The sequence below is a fragment of the Molothrus aeneus genome, chromosome 5 (genome assembly GCF_037042795.1).
Source record: "Molothrus aeneus isolate 106 chromosome 5, BPBGC_Maene_1.0, whole genome shotgun sequence".
Taxonomy (NCBI): Eukaryota; Metazoa; Chordata; class Aves; order Passeriformes; family Icteridae; genus Molothrus; species Molothrus aeneus.
Genome location: NC_089650.1, coordinates 35,107,302 through 35,127,335, shown reverse-complemented (window position 1 = coordinate 35,127,335; position 20,034 = coordinate 35,107,302). Strand labels below are relative to the sequence as shown.

The following is a 20,034-nucleotide window of genomic DNA, read 5'->3' as shown; positions in this document are numbered from 1 at the left end:
AGATGTCACGGACTTTAAGCTGACGGAGCAGACAAAGGCAGCAGAGTTCAGTGTATATCCAAAGTAGACAGAACCATACCCACTCTTCTGAAAACCCTAGTGTTTCCTCTAGTTACATCTACACAGCTCACTGCCATATACATCCTGAGGCTCCCAGTACTCTCTGTAAATGTATTTCCCACAGGGTCACAGATTTCAAGCCAGTGACGAAGTGGCTTAAAATATGTCACCACGAGGCCTCCTATTTAGGTGCCCAAATCCTCTGTTGCATCTTGTTCATGACTTGTCTGAGTACTGAGTCTGCCCTTCTGCACTTTCAGCAAATTTGTGTGAGAACCCCGTTCAAGAGAAGACAAGAAGTTCAGTCAAACCCAGAGGAAGAATGGTCAAAGTTTTCTTTCACTCTCCTCATTAGAAAATTCTACTATGGCTGTTTCTTTACTGTCCAGGTTTTCCCATAAGTCCTGCATGTCAAATGTTTGTGGAGCACAAGCAGAAGTACCATTTTTTCCATCTCTCAATGTCCTTTGGGGTGAAGTTGTTCCAGAATCTGTTGAAGGTGGTTCATCATCAGCATTTGATGCTGTACTAGGACTATGGAAGCTTGGTAAACTCCATCGCTGAAGGTTTCTCTCATGGTCTGTTATGAGACCAGCTATGTTACTAACCTGGGGCTCATGTTTGGGCTCTCCTATCACACTAGGAAGTGACTGATGCACCTCTGAACTTGAGAGGTATGGAGTCATTTCTGGGGGGAAAAAGTGTTGGTTCAGAAGAGCCACATTTGCCTCAGCTATGATCCTTTGGAGCTTCTCTTCTGGCATGCTTGCAGAGCGCTCTGTTGGGAGGTCTGATTTGTCCAGCACATCAGGTTCAATCTCCTGGGCTTCAGAAACAATGACCTCAGGAACTGGCCTGGCTGTGTCAGATGAGGTATCACTGTCACCAAACTGTGCCTCGTTCCTTGAGGTTTCTGTTATGGGTCCTAGCTCTCGGCTACCATGAAGTCTGTTACTTCTGCTAACTCCTTCATGTTTCTTCTTGAAGCTTAAGGTGGAGTGCCTCCCTCTTGTGTGCATCTCCTGCAGCCGTCTGATGTGCCCTTTTTCATCTGCTGGGAAAAACACTGAATTCTCACTCGTCTGCCGGCTGTAGCGCTGGTGAGTGGGGTATGAAGGACCCTCATGGACACTGAGAAACCTCTTGACTCTTCTCAAAACCGAATGCTGTCTCTGGTGTTTCTCCTCTTCCCAAGGCCACTCTTCCCCATAGAGAAACTCGGTATCAGCCAGCCTGCCAAGTAAAGCCAGGTAGTACATGTCACTTAAATATAGGAAGCATCAATACACATTTATCCCTCTGTCTCAGACATAGGACCCAAGACATAGGAACCAAGGCCCTAGTGTGTCCCTAAAGAGAAGGAAGAAAAAGATGAGGGTGCCAGGAAAGAGTGTCTGTGCCTTTGAATCAGCCAGATCACACAAAGAACTCTCCACATCCAGATGTCTCTTCCCCTACAGACCAGGCTGGGAGGGCATCCAGCCAGGCATCTGGCACCATTTCATATGTGAGTTGCAGCCTTCTTAGGCCTAACCTTCCTATCATGGTTAGGCTTGTGCTCAGGGTGAGGGAAAGGGGAGAAAGGAACCCTACTCAGTGCTGTAGTTAGTTTTTCAGGAGAATCCTTCAAGAAAAATAGCAACAGTGAAAAAGCTACTGCTGGAAGCAGAGGACAACAGTTTAAAAAAAAGTTGAAATTACTCAGATGGCCAAATCTCACTTGCTTCTGGGTCATGACAGTGTTTCTGAAGGTCTCACTTGTACCTGGTACTCTTCTCCTGCACAGCCTTGGTGCTTCATGAGAACAACTATTGCTGCACATGCCAGTGAATTCAGTGCACGTCACTGGCAGTGCAGTCTGGGCAAGCCAAACTGGCCCAGTTACCTGGCCTAAGAGCAAGAATGGCAAAGGAGCTTGGGCCAAACCTGAGGCATGGAGCACAGGCAGGCAGCTCTAACCTGGAGGGACAGAGAAACTTCATCCAGCATTTGTGAAAATCATAGAATAGTTTATGTTGGAAGAGACCTTTAAAGGCAGCTAATCCAGCCTCCCTGTGGAGGGGCACCTTCAACTAGATCAGGTTGGTCATGGCCCCATCCAGCCTGGCCTTGAATGTTTACAGGAATGGGACACCTACCACCTCTTTAGGCAACTTGTTCCAGATGTTAGCTTGTGGTGGCTGGAGAAGACTTTGGGTTTGGGCTCAAGTTTTATATATTTGCTTTGGACTTGGAAGAATTTTTAGAGCTTGTTTTTGAAGTTTGCATAAGAGTTATCCATAATTTTTAGAAATATGAACAAAGAAATGGTTCACATGAGAAGATAATTAATAAAAAGTCAACACATCAGAGCTGTTTGCATTTCACAGGAGCTATCAGGGAGCTATTTCTCATTTTGTCCTTCCTTAAGTTTTTGTGTGAAGTACTTTTTTATTAAAAAATTGTTTTCAGACTTAATGACGTTTCTTCTTTGCCACCTGTTCCCCCTAGAAATTACCTTAAAATAAATTATATTCTATGAATTTTTCTTCTTTAGTTTTTTATTTCCTTATTTTCTTTTTGCCATTTTATATTTTTTCCAGAAGGAAATAACCTCTGAAAAGGCTGTGTGTGATAAAACCATTGTCCTTTGTAGTAGAATGCATGCAAAAATGAAAAAATAAGAAGAAAAAAAATGAGAAAACCACAATTTTAAAGCCAAATTAAACAAAAAATTAAAGACATTTTATTTTTATAAAGGTGGGAAATTATGGGAAAATTATAAATATCTTGAGATAATTTTTAAAATTAAAAAAAGTCTTCTGTAAAGTTTTTAAAAAGGTTTTCAGATGACAGCATCTGCTTGCCTGGTATTTTGTCAGTCAGGATGGTATTTACACTTATTGATCTGTCTGTATTACAGCATGTCACAAGTATTTAAACTAACAGCTTCTAAGCTAACTGGCCTGTCACTGATTCCTCATATAGATCCTGACAACAGGGGGCAATCCCATACCCTCTAGTCTTTGTAACCATTGCTCTTTGCTGATCTCTGCAAATAAATCCTCTTCATACCTTCACAAAATCTGCCATTTCAACTTCCATGCCAGGATTATTAGTCAATGAAAAGTCATAAAACATTTAAGATGATTTGTTGTTGATCTTCACAAAAGTTTGGACTGATTTCAGCTGTCATCTGCTAACTAAGTGAACAAAGGAATAGCTGTTTTGCTAATTGGGGATGCATGAAGAAGCTGCAGCAAAGCAAGTATCATTAAGGTAAGTCAGTCATTGTCTTCAGGTATCATCCTGTGCTCAGAGACTATCAACATATGTGTTCAGAGACTATCAACAAACCCTCCCTGCAAATACGCTCTATTTATTGATTATACAATTTAAGATATGCATGCACAGCTTGGATGAACACGTGGACCACTGGAGACATCCTCCCACCAACACCAGCCTGTCCACTCCCTCCTAATTTCTTTTCCCATTTCCACCTTCTCCGCTGGAAGGATCATCAGAGCCCACATCCCTGCACTGACTGTCTGCCAGCCAGTGCAGACTGTGGGGGCGGTGACCTTCCTGATGGCATTAAGGACCCTTAGTGCCACTCACCCCATTTCAATAGTTGATCCAAGAAAGGAGGGAATACAGTAATCAGCAGCTGCTTTTGTGTAGGGTGGGCGGGCAGAGGTATCATTCCAGTAAATATCTTTCTCCATCCTTGGCAAGTTCATGTGCATCTCATCCACAGCCAGAAGTGAAACCTTAAATTTTTTTTGCACAAATCATGTCACTTTCAACATAGTGGAGTATATGAAATAGTCTACTTTATACTCCCTGGGTCAACATTTCTTTCAGAAACCCTTTAACATAAGCTGTGTATGATGGCCTGGGCATTAGAAGAGACTCAGTATTACAAAATAAACCCCCTATATCTGCCTATACTCCTGAGAGAATAAATTTTGAATCTTGAATCTTCTGTACTGCAGAGATATTTGTGCCAGATTGAAGTCCTTCCCACACGTTTAATGAGTTAGATGTGATCCTTCATGTGCTATGGAAAATCTGTGTAAAGTATTACACATGTGCTCCTTGAAGTGTCCAGAGGTCAAGAATCTTTCTGATAGGCTTCATTGCCATTTTAAGACATTCCAAATCAAGTATGTGAACACTTTTCTAATAAATTTTACACAACAGGCTCTAAGGCACCGTAGCATGAGCACCTGACATGGTGCTAAGCCAGAGAGCATTTTTGTCCATGTGGAGTCCTTTCCCATTCTTGCACATACCTGCATGGCTTACTCTGGTTACTTTGCTTAATTTGGTGGTTTATTTGGCCCTTGCTCCCCCTAACTCCTGGGATGTGGTTTCCTGGAGTCCGACAGCAGCTCAGCCAGCCCTGAGCTTGGCTCTATGCAGGGGGAGCAGCAAGGTGCTGTGGGACCTCCTCATGTCTCTGAACTCCTTGACAGCAAAACAGCCAAGGCTTTTTGGGAATCAGGAGTAAAACTATACCCTTGTCATCTCACAGCCCCTGTGACTGGGGACACTTGCTCCTGTGCTGACCACAGATACTGACAGCAGTCTCCCAACATGAGTCATGCTACTGGGCCTGCTTATTAGTTCAGGGCTCTGCTTAGTGTTTTTACTATTTTTGCTGCCTTTCCCTTTAAAGGAAGGTTCATATACAATATTTTAATCACGAGACCTTCAGATTAGCAAAATGTGTTCTTATCTATGTGGGAATGAATTTTGAATTTTGCAGGATTGACCTACATTACATGTTTTTCCAGGCATAGAGTGGTTTTATAATTTAAGGTCAGCTGTTTGCATGTTTAGTCAGGCATTGTAAAGGCCAAATACCAAAATCAAGATGAATTAGGTTATGCAAACAAACTCTGTGGATCACAGCCACAGGTGATCCTTCAGGGAAAGAATATGTTTTGCTAGCACTTGTTGCCCTGATTTATTCCTCAATTAAGGACATAGCATTAGATGTAATGATAACCTATGGCAGAGTAAAGCTAGAAGTAGAAATAACAACAGCAACCTGTAAATTTCTATCGATGCACCAGTTAGTTTCAAAATCATCATCATCTTCTCCAAACGGATTAATGAGTTGTTCAGCGACCTGGAAAGAAAACGAGACAGTGACGAGAGGCTGGCATGCCATGTAAGGACTACTGCTGTAGAGAAAGTAGGATTGGATTTTTCTCTCTCTCCCTGCCTGTCACTTACAATCATAGCTTTAGCTCCTGTGTGATTGTTCTGCCAGCCTAGCCAAGGAGCAGCTTGCTTTTGCTATGGATTCACATCTCTGTGCCTCGCTGGTGCTGTCAATCACAATTGTCAGTGCTGGCCTGCTGGGAGCTAAGACATGTCTGGGCCAAGGTAATTGTCACATCCAATAGTCATTACCTTTCCTTACTGTTGGCTTTGGCTCATTTAAATGAATGGTTTAGCAGCTAGAGGCTCTGTTATTGCACTGTTGTCTGCAATAGTCCACCAGTCCGTGGGGTCAGTATTCCCAAGCCTTGCAGCTGGAGTCTGCTGGAGGGAGTAGGACTCATCTCTCCACCTCAGCCCTCAGCCCCTACTTATTTATCAGCATTAACCCCAATGGCAACCTTCCAGGGCTTTTGAGGAAAAGCAGCATACAAAAAACTTGACTCAAGTTAACTCTGCATCATGCTAGCCAAATCCCAGAGACAGAACCTATCTTTAATTCAGCCTGCTGGCTTGGGTTTGTGTACCTGAAGTGGTTAAACTGCAGGGCAGAAGCTCATCCCATGGAGGATGCAATCAAACAGTGAGCTCAGACACATTTATGGTGAGGTACCTTAGTCTGGGAGCTAGTCTGGAAAGGTACTGTCTCTGGCTCCCCATATCCAGTGAAAAAGCCCACAGAGACTGTCCCCCACTCCCATGATTACTAAAGTACATTGTGTGGAGAGTAAGCACATACTGCTGATGGAGGGGAAAAAAAAGGTTAAATAAAAAAAAATTTAGGAAATTCAGAGTGCTTCTCTATTTCCTAGTTTCTTGGTACACTGACATTAAATATCCTCTCCCCTCCATTCTTTTCTCCTTCTGTTTATCTTTTTAAGCCCTGGTTTTGAAGCTGATCACATTCTTGATAACCCTTCCAAGCCTTCCTTGTGATCACCAGGGCCATGCACAGGAGCAGCAGTAGGGTCCTTGGTTTAATGTGGATACGGGTAAAGCAACTGTTTAATAAACAGTCCTGTTCATTAACCTCACCATGGACAGCTATGTCTAAATAACTTATAGCTGTAAGGCAGCTGGTCCCTACATATTTCTCCTGTGTGCCTCTAGGCTGTACCTGTGGATAAGCACTTGCTGGCTCTCTGAGGCCACCACCTCCCTGGCCAGCATGGGCACACAACAAAAGAACTGCTGAGTAGATTAACACTACAAAAACACCTGTAAGGTGGGAGCAATGAAAGGAGACAGGGGTCACCTCTGCTCACACTCATTCACACGGCATTAAATTCTGGGTACAGTTATGAAAGTGCTGCAAAAGGGAGGAACCAGAACACAGTCTGTGTTGTGGCTCTCCAGGGAAGACATGGATCAGCTTCATGTAAGCCAGTGGACCACCACCCAAAAGTCCACCATAAAACCTATCACGTGAGCTTAAAAAAGTGAGGACTAGGACAGAGCAAATTGTGGTGGTGGTTTCTTTTGGCTGACCTGGTCCTGGCATGTGAGACATGACTTTATTCTCCAGAAAAGAATGTAGTGATAGACAACTAAACTCTGTATTTGGGTAGTTCATCTGTCCTGTAAAGAAAATGGGGATTTAGAAGTGTCTCTTGTAATGGGAAACTTTGGCCCTTTATTATAGGTATTACAGACCAGGCTTGAGGCCAAGGAATGAGCTCAGTTTATCCATTATTTCTGAGGAATTGCCAAGTTACTGGAAGTCAATACCTCAGGGCCCTTTTTGGTGCCTGGCAGCCAAAGTCCAACACTCTCAGCAGGAAACTGGCTGTAACCTTCAAGAAAAAAATATCCTGACTCGGGGCACTGAAGGTTTGGATGAACCCCCAGTCTGAGGAAACTCTGCTGATATTAAATTAACTTTCAAAAACTTCTCCTTTCTCTCATTTCCTTATGCAGAATATTTTTCAGTTACAATGGCATCTCATACCTGCCACAGCCAGGAGATGGCTGGAAGCTCTGAGCCTAACTATAGGAGGAGATGCTATAAACATCCTTGGTTGCTGAAGAAGGAAAACCCATTTCAGGGGCACCAGCAGGGCAGTCAAGAGGAACAGCTTACAGATTTTAACCCTCTAGTATAATGGGAAGACACTGACTACAGATAAAGCCTCACTTTTCTCCAGAAGTTGCTGCCTTCACTGTACCAGCCTCCCTTCCTCTCTCTCTCCCGCTCCCATCCAGGCTAGTCCCTATGCAGCAAAATCCCTTTCCCCCTCATTTCCTAGGACACAACACTAGAGTAGCTTGTCCTGCACACACTTTACTTTTCCTCACAATCTGCCAGCTTGGTGTGCTGCTTTCTCTACTCTGCCCTTCAGAGTTGGCTGTGGGAGGGCTTGTATACGGCCAACTGTGTTCAATCTATATTCTAACAGAAAAGTTAGCTCTATGTTTCCATCCATGATTGATAAACACAAAAGGAAATCTAATGTACATGGACCCCAATGAAATTTTTTTTCCAGCAAGTCTGTTTCAGAGGAGAGAACCACCTTGAAGTATGTGGCTTAATTACTCAACTATCAGATTGATTGTGATATGTTAGCTAGCAGTCATCAACAGGCTGATGGGCAGCATCCAATTCCTCTACAACTCTTCTTCTTAATGAACATTTTTATGCAGTGGAGTTTTAGCCAATATTGTCTGTCACTCTTTCATAGCCTTCTGGAACTGGGGACCTTTAATTGCCTGCATCTGATGAGGTTAACAGCAGACAGTTCCAGCTTTGATCATAAGAAGAAAGTATCATTCAGTCCCTTTCAGCTGATGCCAGGTCTGCAGCCATAGCTCCCCATTGCAGAATGGAGTGGGAGAAAGGGTTTTTTAAATCTCTTTTCTGTCACTTTATAGTTCAAGTCCAGAGACCTTGTGGGAGTAATACTTGGAGTTGTGGTGGCATTGGTGCTACTAAAATGGGCTCTTTCACATTCACCACCATTTCTTACCGTACAGTCTGTCAGGTGGAATTAAAAATGCATTGCATGCTATTTCTGTATGACCACAGAACACTTCAGGCTGAATTCACCTCTGGTGTAACTTCAGTATTCATTGGAGATTTTACACATGTGTCCCAGGGGACCTGCCCCCCAGGGAGGGTTCCCTCCTCACCTGTCCAGAAAGCCAGCTTACCTTGAGCCATCCTGCATAGAAGAAGAACTGAAGCAGTGTGAAGATTGGAATGTAAATATCTAAGTCATGTCCCTGGTACCCTTGGTCGGTATCCAAAAATTGACGCCCTATCAGGCAGGCAAAGAAAAAGGTATAGACTGCGAGAGTAACAACCTGCAAAGAACAGAACTTCATTGAAATCATGAACAAATACAATCTTATGCATAGAGCAACCCATACCCAAAGGCCTTTGTCTGCCTTTTGCCATATAATTTATAAATCTGTAGGAGGTATTGCAAATACAGAGGCCACAGGAATAATTATGGCCAGGAAGAACACTCAGGAAACAGAAGAACATTTCAGTGCTTCCCTCCCCTCTTCCAAATTACACAAGATCTTCAAAACATGTCTGCATTAAATATGCCTTAAATAGTTAGCTAGGCCTCCATGATCCTGTGCAAGTGAACCAGTACTCAGTATCTCAGAGACTCAGGTTGGGACTATGAATGTTTTATATCATGAACGTTTGGTACCAACCCCCCTTTTATGGAAATTGTGTTTTGAACTTTCTATAGGATAAAAGCTCAGTACCTGGGTATAGACCAGTGGAATTCCAACCCAGTCATAACCAAACAAAAGGCTACACCAAGATCGGTACTTATTCATCTCCTAAAAGGGAAAAAGAAGAAAACCCAACCAACAAGAAACCACAACAAAATAAAATTGCATGGGATACAATTCTGAATTGTAAATATTCTGTTGCAGTTTATTTTTGCACATATAAAAGGATAGGGAGAAAATAAAGTAAAGTATATATAAATTGATACCATAACTGTACCCAGCACCCCATTTGAATATTGACTTTATGGAGTTGGAGTGCTTAGTATACTTCATTTTTCTTCACAATTCATCTTCTGCTTCTATTTTATTCACAGTGTAGTGATACATGAAAGAGAATATATTACATCATAAAAATGATATTTTACCACATAATGAAATATTCAGGGAGATTATCTTCTCTGAAGCTGATAATAAAATCTTCAAAATGCCAAATTATTCTCATTTTTCATATTTTAAGCAACGGGACAAGTATGAATTTAGAGTGCTGTTACAATAATTTTTTACTCATCAATGTTTTGCTTTTTGCAATACCTTCTTAGTTATATTAAAAAAAATCCCAGTGAATGTTGCTGTATGTTTAAGTGTGCATTGGTACACAAAGAAAAGCTGATAAATCCTGAGTAAGGTCATTTAGATGACACAGGAGATCTGTGCATACTAAATAAAACCAATTATGTAAGTGAAAAGCAACATAGCAATTTCAAAAACAATAGATTAGTTTTTTGTAGATTTCCTTTTTTTACTTACATTCATCAGTGTCTGCAGATCCACACTGTCTCGAATTCTTCCCTCCTTTCGTGCCTTTGATGCCAAATTTCCAAACCAGACAAATGGGACCCAGTATTTCAGGTGGGGAGACTTAAGATCATCAAAAAGTTTTCTTTCATATTTTGTCATAAAACCTATTTACCCAAAAAAACCCCAAACAACCTTCATTTATTCTATGCTTTCAGTACTACTGATTCTATACATTTGGAATATGTTTTTATCTGTTTATGTATTATTTGCAAAGAACTCTGTTAAACACAACTTATAATTCTAACTAGTAACCTCCTCTTAAAAAAAAAAATTCAGGACAGATCTTGCTTGAAAGAACTTCTTTTTGCATTAATTTCCCATAAATTCCTCTTTACCAATATAGGCAATAATTTATTATTACTGTGGTCTTATATCTAACTGCTGACAGATGGTAGATACATAGAATATACTAAGAATTGTACAAATTACTCTCTAGTTTCATATTCTGCTTTCAGGAAAATAAGGAACTGGACATATCAGTCAAGAAACATTTTTCACCAATGATAGCTTTCAGAAGCATTGGGACATATTGTAAGGGCAGTTACATGACCTTCTGATTTTGATAATTTTTTGTTATATCTGCAAAGCAGCGAGCAAGCAACAGAGGATACAAGTGCATGCATGAAACAAAGGCCAACAGAGTGTGTGCCTTCTGCCAGTGAAATTCTTCCCTGACAGATTGTTTGATGTTTTCTTTGGGGTTATGAAGGCATGCAAAGTGATGGAGAGGGAATCATGCACAGAAATCCCGCTGCTAAGGGGACACTGGGCCAGGTGACATGCTGTGGGGCTGCAAGCTGAAGATGCTCTCTGCCTGGCAATTTGCCTTGCTGGGGAGCTGGGAAGGTTTTAGGTTTCCTGAAGAGTTCTCCTGCCTTGTGAAGCCCTGCTTCCTCCTGCTGCAAGCAAGTCCAAGGTCACATAACCAGGGAGCCAGGGCTGTGTGTGACAAATCCTGCACCAGAGCCAATCCCTGCCTGGGACTGGCAAAGGAGCAGCTGCCTTTTGGAGCAACACCTCTACCCCTCAGGGGAAGAAAGCTCTGCTCTGCTGTCCTCCTTCCACCCAGGCTTTGACAAAAACAACTTCAGAAAATTCACATTTTCCTTTCTCCAAATCCTGTATTTTCTGGGATTGGAGCAATAGTCATGTTTGAAGGATCTTAGTTTTTGCTCAGGTATGTGACATCTATCATGTGGGTATAAAGCTTCTTTTGTTGTATTGACATTAGCTCTAAAATAAGACAAAGTTAGTAACATGACAGCCCCAAAATAGGGGGCTCAGCCAACCAATTACAAGTTTGAATGCTGAAAATTCAGTAAGAGAATTGACAGTAGGCTCCAACGAGTAACTAAGAATATGTTCATTATGGCTAACATTGCTAATGACACATGACACAGCAAACAAATAAATATATATAAACTCAGTTGTGATGCATAGAAATGTGAGTTAAGTTAAAGGAGATTTGCTAAACAGTGATCTTAAATATTCTGTCTTTGAGGAAAATGTCACTATTGTACAGTTGGAACAAACCTACACAGGAGGTATGAAATACTGCAACTACTGAGAAGAAAGGCAAGAACAGGACAGAAGACACTGTGGAAGAGGAAATATTCAGCAGCAAGAGACAGTACTCATGCAGTATCATAGAATTTCAGAACAGAATAAGATAAAGCTTTTAAAAGTTCCCTGGGCATTTTGCATTTCTCATAATTAACTTCACAGAAATAATCAGGCAACCAGACAAATTAACCTGCTAGTCATGGCTCCTGACTCCTAAAAGTCAGTCTTTCAGGCTGCCTTTAGTTTTTGTCCAGCCAGCCTGCTTATTACAGGACAGGAAAACATGTGTCTGTCAGGCTGAAACAGACAGACAGAAAAACAAAAAATTGAGTCTGGAGTAAACACTGGATGCAAGTCACTTGGAGGCTCTGGAAAGGCTCAGCCTGAAGGGGTCACAAAGAACAGCAAGGATCAGTTCAGCTTTCCACTGAAATTGGGCACCTTCTGTTCAGAAAGCTCAACAAAATCTGATTTTTGAAATTATAAAGTTCAAATTGGCATTGAAGTTTTGTGCTAATATTGATTAAATATTCTTTTTGATTAATATTAATAATGTCTAGTATACTTATTGCAGAAAATACTAATTCTGGATTGCTCTTACTGCTGGCAATACAGACAACATGCAGTTCAGAATATCTCACTGTTTTTGCAGTGGTAAGGAAACACTTTATATTACATTAAATATAAGGGAGGATATAAAATTTCAGTTATTAAAATTGCATGGTTTCTAAATATGGTCATGCAATTTTTATTTAGAAGCATTCAAAGAATTAACCAAGAAACTCTATAAACAAGAATACTGGTTTTGACAAGCATTGGAAGACTAAAGTAGCTCCAGAAAATGGGAAATATTTGTCAAACATTGTGCCAGGATCATGAAAAGGATGATCTAAGGAATGACAGGGCACTGAATCCTTGTGAAAGTATCAGAAGAGTGACATGGAGAGCAATCAATAAACAATCAAAGGATACTAATGTGAACAGTATCACATTGTCAGCCAAAGAGATATTACAGGAAAATTATTGATGAGAACACAAGCCTGACTGGGACAAAATCACTCATGCTCTCCCATGAGTGATTCAAAGAGTATTCAGTTCTCCTGTCAAAACTCAATGGTTTGAGACAAGACTGGTTCAGGTAATTCATATTAAATATTTTTAATACTAGTGGTTAGAGAAGAAGGATCATGATCAAGTAGATAAAAGTTTCATTTTCTGCTTCTGTGTTATGTGGAAATGGATTAATTAAGGTACTTCCTTCCAGTAGAGGATTTGGGACTGCAGTCTTCAGCCACCCATAGATACTCATGTTGCTGAGCTCATACCTCATGTTTCTCTTCAGTGTTTCCCATCAGCTCTTTTGGGGTGCTCTCTGCTCAGCTGCTCACTCATTACTCTGTTTTTTAACAGCTGTGTTCTTGAACATCCAGCTTCCCCCTTGCACCTTGCAGCCAACATGATTGCGGTGCTCAGCACAGCTGCTGGGCATTTGACACTTACAGCATGTGTGCACCAGCAGTCAGCATCATAAAGGAGTGAATCCACATGGACCTACTGTCTACAGCTCCACAAAGAGTGTTAAAACATGAAAAAGAGTCAGAAGGAAGGCCCAGCACTCAAGACTGTATCCTACAGGAAGAGCCTACAGTTGGTGAAGCTCCTCAGTTTCATTCAAGCCTTTATGCAGTCTGCTAACAGGTAACTATTGGGAGAAAAAATATGTTTTCTTCTAATTAAAAAAAGAAGAACCCAAACCTATTACAAAATCCAGTGAATATAAGATAGCACTGTGCAAGTTCAGGCTGAGAATAAGATGTCACTCTTCAACAGCAAGTTTACTGTTGTGAATGTCTGGTCACCTAGGATGCAGTGTAGTCTCCAGTACACCCATCTGAATTTTAAATCTGGGCTGATTACATTCCTAGAAGGTATTACAGCTCAGTCAGAAATTGCAGCATGATAAAGGATGCTGCTAGCAAGCTTTTGTGCTTTGTGTTATGGATGAGTCAGACTAGATCATTGTGGCACTGTTCTCAAATTTAAAATCTATGAATTTTAGCAGTTCATTTGCTGAAAAGAGAAGTGTGTAGCAATAGTTATGTCACAGCAGTTCACAGTTTGACAGCAAAATGCAAAATCATCATAAGTTGTTTCAATGATGACTGTGCTGTAAGTATCAGATTTGTGCTGCTCACATTCATATTAAATGCCTCCTTCCCATGCAGTCTGATATGCCACGCCACAGGGAGCTAGGGAGGGGATGATTGCAGAGTATTGTTTAAGTCACTGGATATTAACAGGAGCAAAATATACCCTGAAAAGCTCAGTACTGCATCAATAAAAACTCTGCAGCACAATATGAATTAAAACCTACCAAAAAAAAAAAAAAGTGCTGGTATCCACAGCTGGCTACACTGTCTATACTTATATACAGTTTATAGTAGAAGATTTTTCACTGTTAAAAAAAACAATGCTCAAAACTTGCTTTCCAGTCTACAATTTTGGTACAATGCTGTGACATTCTGTCTCTTTGGAACAGATTGTCATTAGCAATAGGGAGGCAGAGCTGGATTAGCTGCCTGGAAATGTTGTAATTTTCCAGTGCATAATAGAAGCAGATTGCTGGGGACAGCGACAGAAGCTTCCTTGACCTCTCACTGGCTCAGGTAAACAGTTTTTTTGCACAGCACAAGGAAGAGAGCTTTAAAATTCAATGAATCCTACATAAATGGTTTGGGGTTTTTTTAAAGTAAGATTGGTGCATTCTGCCTGGCATTTTTTTTTAATATCTAAAGCTTCTCTCACATATTTGAAATGTGTATATGTATATTACACTGCATATTTTAACTTGCTAAAACTTTGCTTACTAATCTCTGCCAAAGGAATAATTTTAAGAAATTCAAGACATTCTGTAGAAAACATGACTTTTATTTGGAACAGATCCCCACGTCTTTGCACTGCTGTTCTACCTCTGACACTGACCATGCCAGTCAGAAGGCACAGTGCCACACCTTGCCTTTAAATACTGAGCAGTCAGTTCTTTAGAGACAATTTAAGTGTTACACAACTGAGCTCTCTTCACCATCATTACACTCACTGTGTTATTGAAAGAAACAGAAAGCAAAGACATGTTTAATACTTAGTTTAGTTATCATTGAAAAAACTAAGTTTAAAGTAAGTTTCTCAATACAAAGAAAAAACCCTTGGGGCTGAGGAGTTTTTTACGTAAATCACAACACTTAAAATGTGCAATCTATTAAAAATGCAGTCTACTTAAATAAAATTGGGATAAAGCTGTACTTGTGAAGTGCCTACAGAGATCAGCCTCTGATAATCCAGACCAAGTTATATCCCAGACATTGGGGCAATGCCATATTACAAGTGACCATTCCTACTACATCATACTATATTGCAACTTTAGGTTTTTTGTACTTTAGAGAATGTTGTACCTGCTCCATATGCCTGAGTGTTTGAGGCAGGCCCCTCCATGGGGTCTGAAAGCAGATTCACATAAGACTGTCAAGCTAGTTTGATTTCTATAGTGTTGCTAAAGACTTTAAGAACATTAAAGATGCACTCTTAAGGTTATATCATCTAAGTCACTAACAAAAAGGTGATTGCTTTGAGGTGGGTTAGTACGAGGCACACGTGGGGCCACAGGAAAGAAAAAATGAGGCTAGCTCCTTCCCTCCCTGAGCCCCCACCTCTAAGAGAAAGGAAAGGAATTTTGGGGAGGCAAAGTGCAGTACCTGCTCCAACCACATGGTCCATGGTGGGGAACCTTTTGTACACAGCTGTGCTGACAGAGCGAAAGATCAGCAGAGATGTTAAATTCACATAACGCATAAGAGTCCTCCTCAGCAAGCGCCCGTACTCATCTCTGCCCTGCACACAGCTGGAGATGAGCAGCATCAGACGATCTGGCCAAGGCAAGTTCACAAACTGGTTCCACCAGCGATTCACCACCAAAGTTACATAGAAACCTGAGGGTTAGAAGGGAAAAAAAAGTCCAGTGCCTATCAGGATTTCAGTTACTTTAGTTTTAGTTTGCAGAGTGTTGTTCATATCACTAAGCTGCTATATTTCCCAGAATAAATGCAGTAAGCCATGTCAAAACCCAGGATGCAATAAATACTAATTATTTAATGGACATTGCAATGTAACAGTACATTCCAGCTGAGTATCTCATACCCATGAATTTCCAAATTTCCTCTTGTGTAGTGACACTCAGGGTAAATTTATTTCATTGGGAGATCACGTACAAGGTATCAGTGTAAGTGGGCATGATCTAGATATATGGAAACCTTTTTTGTTAGTATATTAAAAACATGAGCTTAAACGTTGATGTGATGAAAGCAACTCGAACTTGAGAAGGCCTGTTGGTGTTGGAAGCAGATGACTATTGTGAACCTCTAACCTCCCATATGCCCCTCAGCTCTGAAATGCTTCCATGCACCAACATTCACAAAATGCCTGAACAGAGACATAGTTGAAGAATAATTTCACATTTAACTGGTACTTACCAAGCACAAAAGTTACTGGGATTTGTTCAGCATATTTGTCACAGTAAATTGATAATTTTTCAAAGAACCGTTTTTGGCTACCTGTAAGAAAAAATCTGCAGCAAAAATAAAATGTATCTGTCCTTCCATAATATTCTGGCACTAGCTACTAAGTGCAAGCATGTATAAATAATCAGATATGTACACTGGGGAGCAATCTTGGCTAATGCCTTCAAGCAAATTCTTAAAGGGAAAGATCCGAACACTTTTGGCAAGTATTAAAGAAGCTGGAGGAAGCAACAGTATTTTCCCCTGGTTTTTGTAGTTTTCTCAGGACTAATCTGAATGGTACTACTAATTGGATCAATATGGAAAATCTGGAAAATTTTGCTGTCCCATACAGACCAAAGATGACAGCAAGCTCTAAGTCTGCAAGTAGAGCTGAGTCTCCTTTTCCAGAGTGGTATTTAATGGAAATGCTCAGGTCTGCTTGAATTGCAAAAGATTACCAATCAAATTCCTCTGATTTGAAAATGTTACATTGTTGCAACAGCTTTTTAATTCTTACTATGAAATTTTTCTTTTCCACAAGATTAAAATACAACTGTATTTTGCAATCAGGAAAATATTCACCAAATTATACCAAATGGGCCATGGTAGTAGCTTCTGCCCACAGGAAAAGGTGTCTGATGAAATACAACAAGCTTCAGTATAATTTTTTTTTTTATTTGTATAGGTGAGTATATTACAGTTATTCTTTAACTTCTTGTAAATGGAACATATAACAAATATTTGGTGCGTTTTGCTTACAATTGTGCAATAAACTGGAGCACATATAGAAAGCTTTCTGTGGTGTATTTACCATGGTCCTCAATTGCCTGGCATTTCAATAAAGCAAGATTAATTTAAAAAACTGTAAGACTTTGATGTTCCTTTACATATAAATGCTATAATTTTCTTTCTTTGTTTACAGGCATAGATTACTGAACAAAAACTAGTGATTAATCAGAGAAAAACTGAAGCTCACGTTCTCCTTGTTTCCAATATAAAGCAGAGCTCTAATTAGAGATCACTTTAAGAACTGAACCATAATTTTAATACTTCTATGTAATGTATTTCATCAATTAAAAGTTTCACTGTACTAATTGATGCATTGCATCTGTCATACAGTGTTTAATTCATACCTTGGTGAAAAAAGCAATTCTTCTTGTAATATGTTCCTGCCAGGTGCTGGGTATCACACAGATAATAACCATGTCTGGCTTCCATGCAGTTTTACTTGGTTCTTTGGAAGGTTAAAAATCAAGTTTGCATGCCTTCCTAGCTTGAAGCAAAACTTTGCTTTTCTTGGCTATATAACTTCACTCCAAAATGATTGCCTCGGTGTTGTTAAATTCCCACTGAGCAACCAAAGACAGAGTTCTGCAGGGAGGCACTTTGATCTAAAGCAGGGAGGCACTCTCACAACTGACAGCTCAGTGTCAGAATGACAAAAGCTGTATAACCTAAGCTTGATCTTAATTTTTATTTAGTCTAACTTAGTAGGATGGTTGCTCAATACTAGGCTAAAAGCACAATCAGCTGAAGATGATAAACAGTATCGACACTCTACATATTTCCTCTGGAACCTTAAAGTAAATATGGAAAGGTAAGCACATTGGAAAATGTCCAAGGAAAAGATAATAAGTAAAGAGGTAACCTCCCCCCATCATTCATCAGCCTAACTCTAGGAAGTCTGAAACTTCAGTATAACATTTAATGAGATGTGAATTGGAAAGAGTGTACCTGTATAATACACTTATCGCTGTGTAAAGAGTAGCAAAAACAAGAAATTCTCTGTACAGCAATTTGTAGATGCTGCCTTTCCACCTTAGGAGTAATCTGTGAAATCCAAAGAAAGTGGCATTTGCTACTTTGCTGGAATAAGTGACTGTCATCGTCGTGGTAGGCTGGGCCTAGAAACGGTAGAAGAGAAGCAGGACACCAACAACATTTTAGACAGCGTATCCTAACCTGAATGTACCCTTGTATAGATAGATACATGGATATACATGTAAGTTTAAATATATAAAATATGTGTACATAAATACATGGTGTTTGTATTCATATATCTATAGAGAGGGAAAAATAAAAATCTTGCAGTTACAAGCCCTGTTGAGACCTGCAGATTGACTGGTGCAAGGCTGTATTTGGGCTTTATGTCAATGACCACCCAACCCAGCAGTTACCACTGAATGTGGCCACCTTTCTGGGAGGCAGTGGCTGGGACATGTTACACCTCTGCAGTCTCTGCTTACACTCAGTTTGCTCCACTCTAGTGTGAGCAAAGAATAGGAAACAAAGTTGCTTGACATTTTTTTCAAAATTTTCAACTTCTTGGTTACAGCAGTGAAGCTAAATTCCACAAATGCGTGTACATCCCCGACCAGTATTTTTAGTTGGCTGTGGTAATTATAATCATTGAAAAACAAATGAGATTTGGGGACTGCCTCCTTCATTAACAGTTACGACAGCAGCTGAAATCAGCTGGGGAATGCTGTTACTTCTCTCCTTGGCAGCTAGACTGCTCCTCAATACTTCAGCGTTGCAAAACAAGCCCTAAGGCTGCTCAGGTAGGTAGTGTGAGACACAGTGTAATTAAAGTACAACTGAAAATACACAGGTAAATACTTTGTGCTGGGTTTGGTACTTGCTTACCCAGTGCAGGGAGATGCTGCAGGAATTTTCATATGCTTACAAAACAAATCCTAGCTCCAAATGTGAATGAAAACAGTTTTATACAGCATGCAAGAAAGAGAGTAATTAAGACAATCACAAAATCTCAAGAAAGTTACTGTGTATCACAAATATTATTCTTGTCTATATTTTTGTGATGCCACTGTAGCAAATTTATTGGGGGGGTGGGGGAGAAAAACCTGAACTCCTAGTTAATAGATGACAAATATTTTTGTGTCTCTGATGCAGAGCATAATGTAAGCCATTAAAATTCACCTGTAAATGTGCCAGTTTTTATTTTAGTCACCAAGGGAATCAGCAGGGAAAAGACACTATAAGCCTTGTATTGCTGACAGGCTGTCTCTTTTCCTCTGCAGAATGATTGCTTGATATTTGCCAGCATGGGGCTGAAGATCATTTTTTGTGTTGGTTTTTTTTTTTTCTTTCTTAAAAAAAAAGCATGGGTTTTGGTCTTTAGAATCCAGATGATACTTTTTGTTTTCCTGAGCCTTGGCACAGACCTTTAAATTTTTTGTCGTCATTGTTGTACTCTAAGAAGTTCAATGCAAGAGCCAACTTGTCTGACTGGCATGCATGGAAATGCAGTCCTGTCTGCTAAAAATCTTGTGGTTAGGATGCAATGCTTAAGAAAATGGAGGCAAAGATGTCAATTCTCCAGCAAAAGTGGGGCTTTATGAACAATGAAAGAAATCTGTGGCTGGGCTATAGGGGAGGAATGGGGTTAAAGAATATGCTCAAAGATTTTCCTGGAACTATTGTAGGAGCCTTTAGATCTTGCCCATTGATGTATAGAGTATGTGTTTAAGCCATGCCACCAACAAGTGTGCCTCTGTCCCCCCATTAATATCCACTTTGTGATGGAAATCGCCAGTGGGAAATCTCCAGCAGGGACTTGGATCTAGGAAAGATGTCTGATAATGGGAGGTTGTAGCTTGGCAAGAACCCAGACCCTCAGCACAACACAGGGCTACAATGAGAGGATGAAGTTAGACAAATGCAGGATGAAACAAAACATAAACTGCTAACTGTGGGGGCAGCCAAATATCAGAACAGGGGACTAGATAGTCACCCTCTTGTAAAGGATCTTTAAGCTGAGGGCAAATTGTAGGACAGAAGATGACCTTTGGGAAGAATTCACATAACTGAGACAGGCAGGGGCTGAGGGGTTCTGCTGGTCTCTCCTGGTATCTGGGCATCTGTTGTGGGCCACAGAGGAAAAAAGATTGCTTGCAACACCCTTGGAGCTTCTGCAGCTCTACAGGAAGGCAGCCATTAGTGTCAAAAACATGACTCTCAGTTTCTGCATTGGTGGTTCAGGAAAGATTCCTTTTCCCAGCTATCAGAAAGTGGAAAGTGCCAAAAACTGGTCAGTAGTTAAGCTGGACAAAGTGGGTCTAGCTTCTCTACAGATCTGAAA

General features: G+C 40.5%; 1 protein-coding gene across 1 annotated transcript; it reads right to left on the bottom strand.

Annotated features, from left to right (window-relative positions):
* Nucleotides 1-314: 314 nt before the first annotated feature.
* BEST3 (bestrophin 3) lies at nt 315-17,818 on the bottom strand. Its single transcript, XM_066550252.1, has 9 exons — nt 17,667-17,818; nt 15,903-15,997; nt 15,129-15,362; nt 9,766-9,920; nt 8,989-9,066; nt 8,419-8,571; nt 5,096-5,176; nt 3,658-3,809; nt 315-1,293 (listed from the first exon to the last, which is right to left on the bottom strand). The coding sequence occupies exons 1-9, from the start codon at nt 17,816-17,818 to the stop codon at nt 387-389; spliced, it is 2,007 nt and encodes a 668-aa protein (XP_066406349.1). The 3' UTR covers nt 315-386.
* Nucleotides 17,819-20,034: the final 2,216 nt, after the last annotated feature.

Excerpts from the sequence above, each read along its gene's own strand:
- BEST3 (XM_066550252.1), bottom strand. The coding sequence starts at position 17,818 with ATGACAGTCACTTATTCCAGCAAAGTAGCAAATGCCACTTTCTTTGGA. Across the intron at positions 9,921-15,128 it reads GGACCATGTGGTTGGAGCAG|GTTTTATGACAAAATATGAA; the intron begins GTACTGCACTTT and ends TTGGGTAAATAG. Across the intron at positions 1,294-3,657 it reads GGATCAACTATTGAAATGGG|GCTGGCTGATACCGAGTTTC; the intron begins GTGAGTGGCACT and ends TTTACTTGGCAG.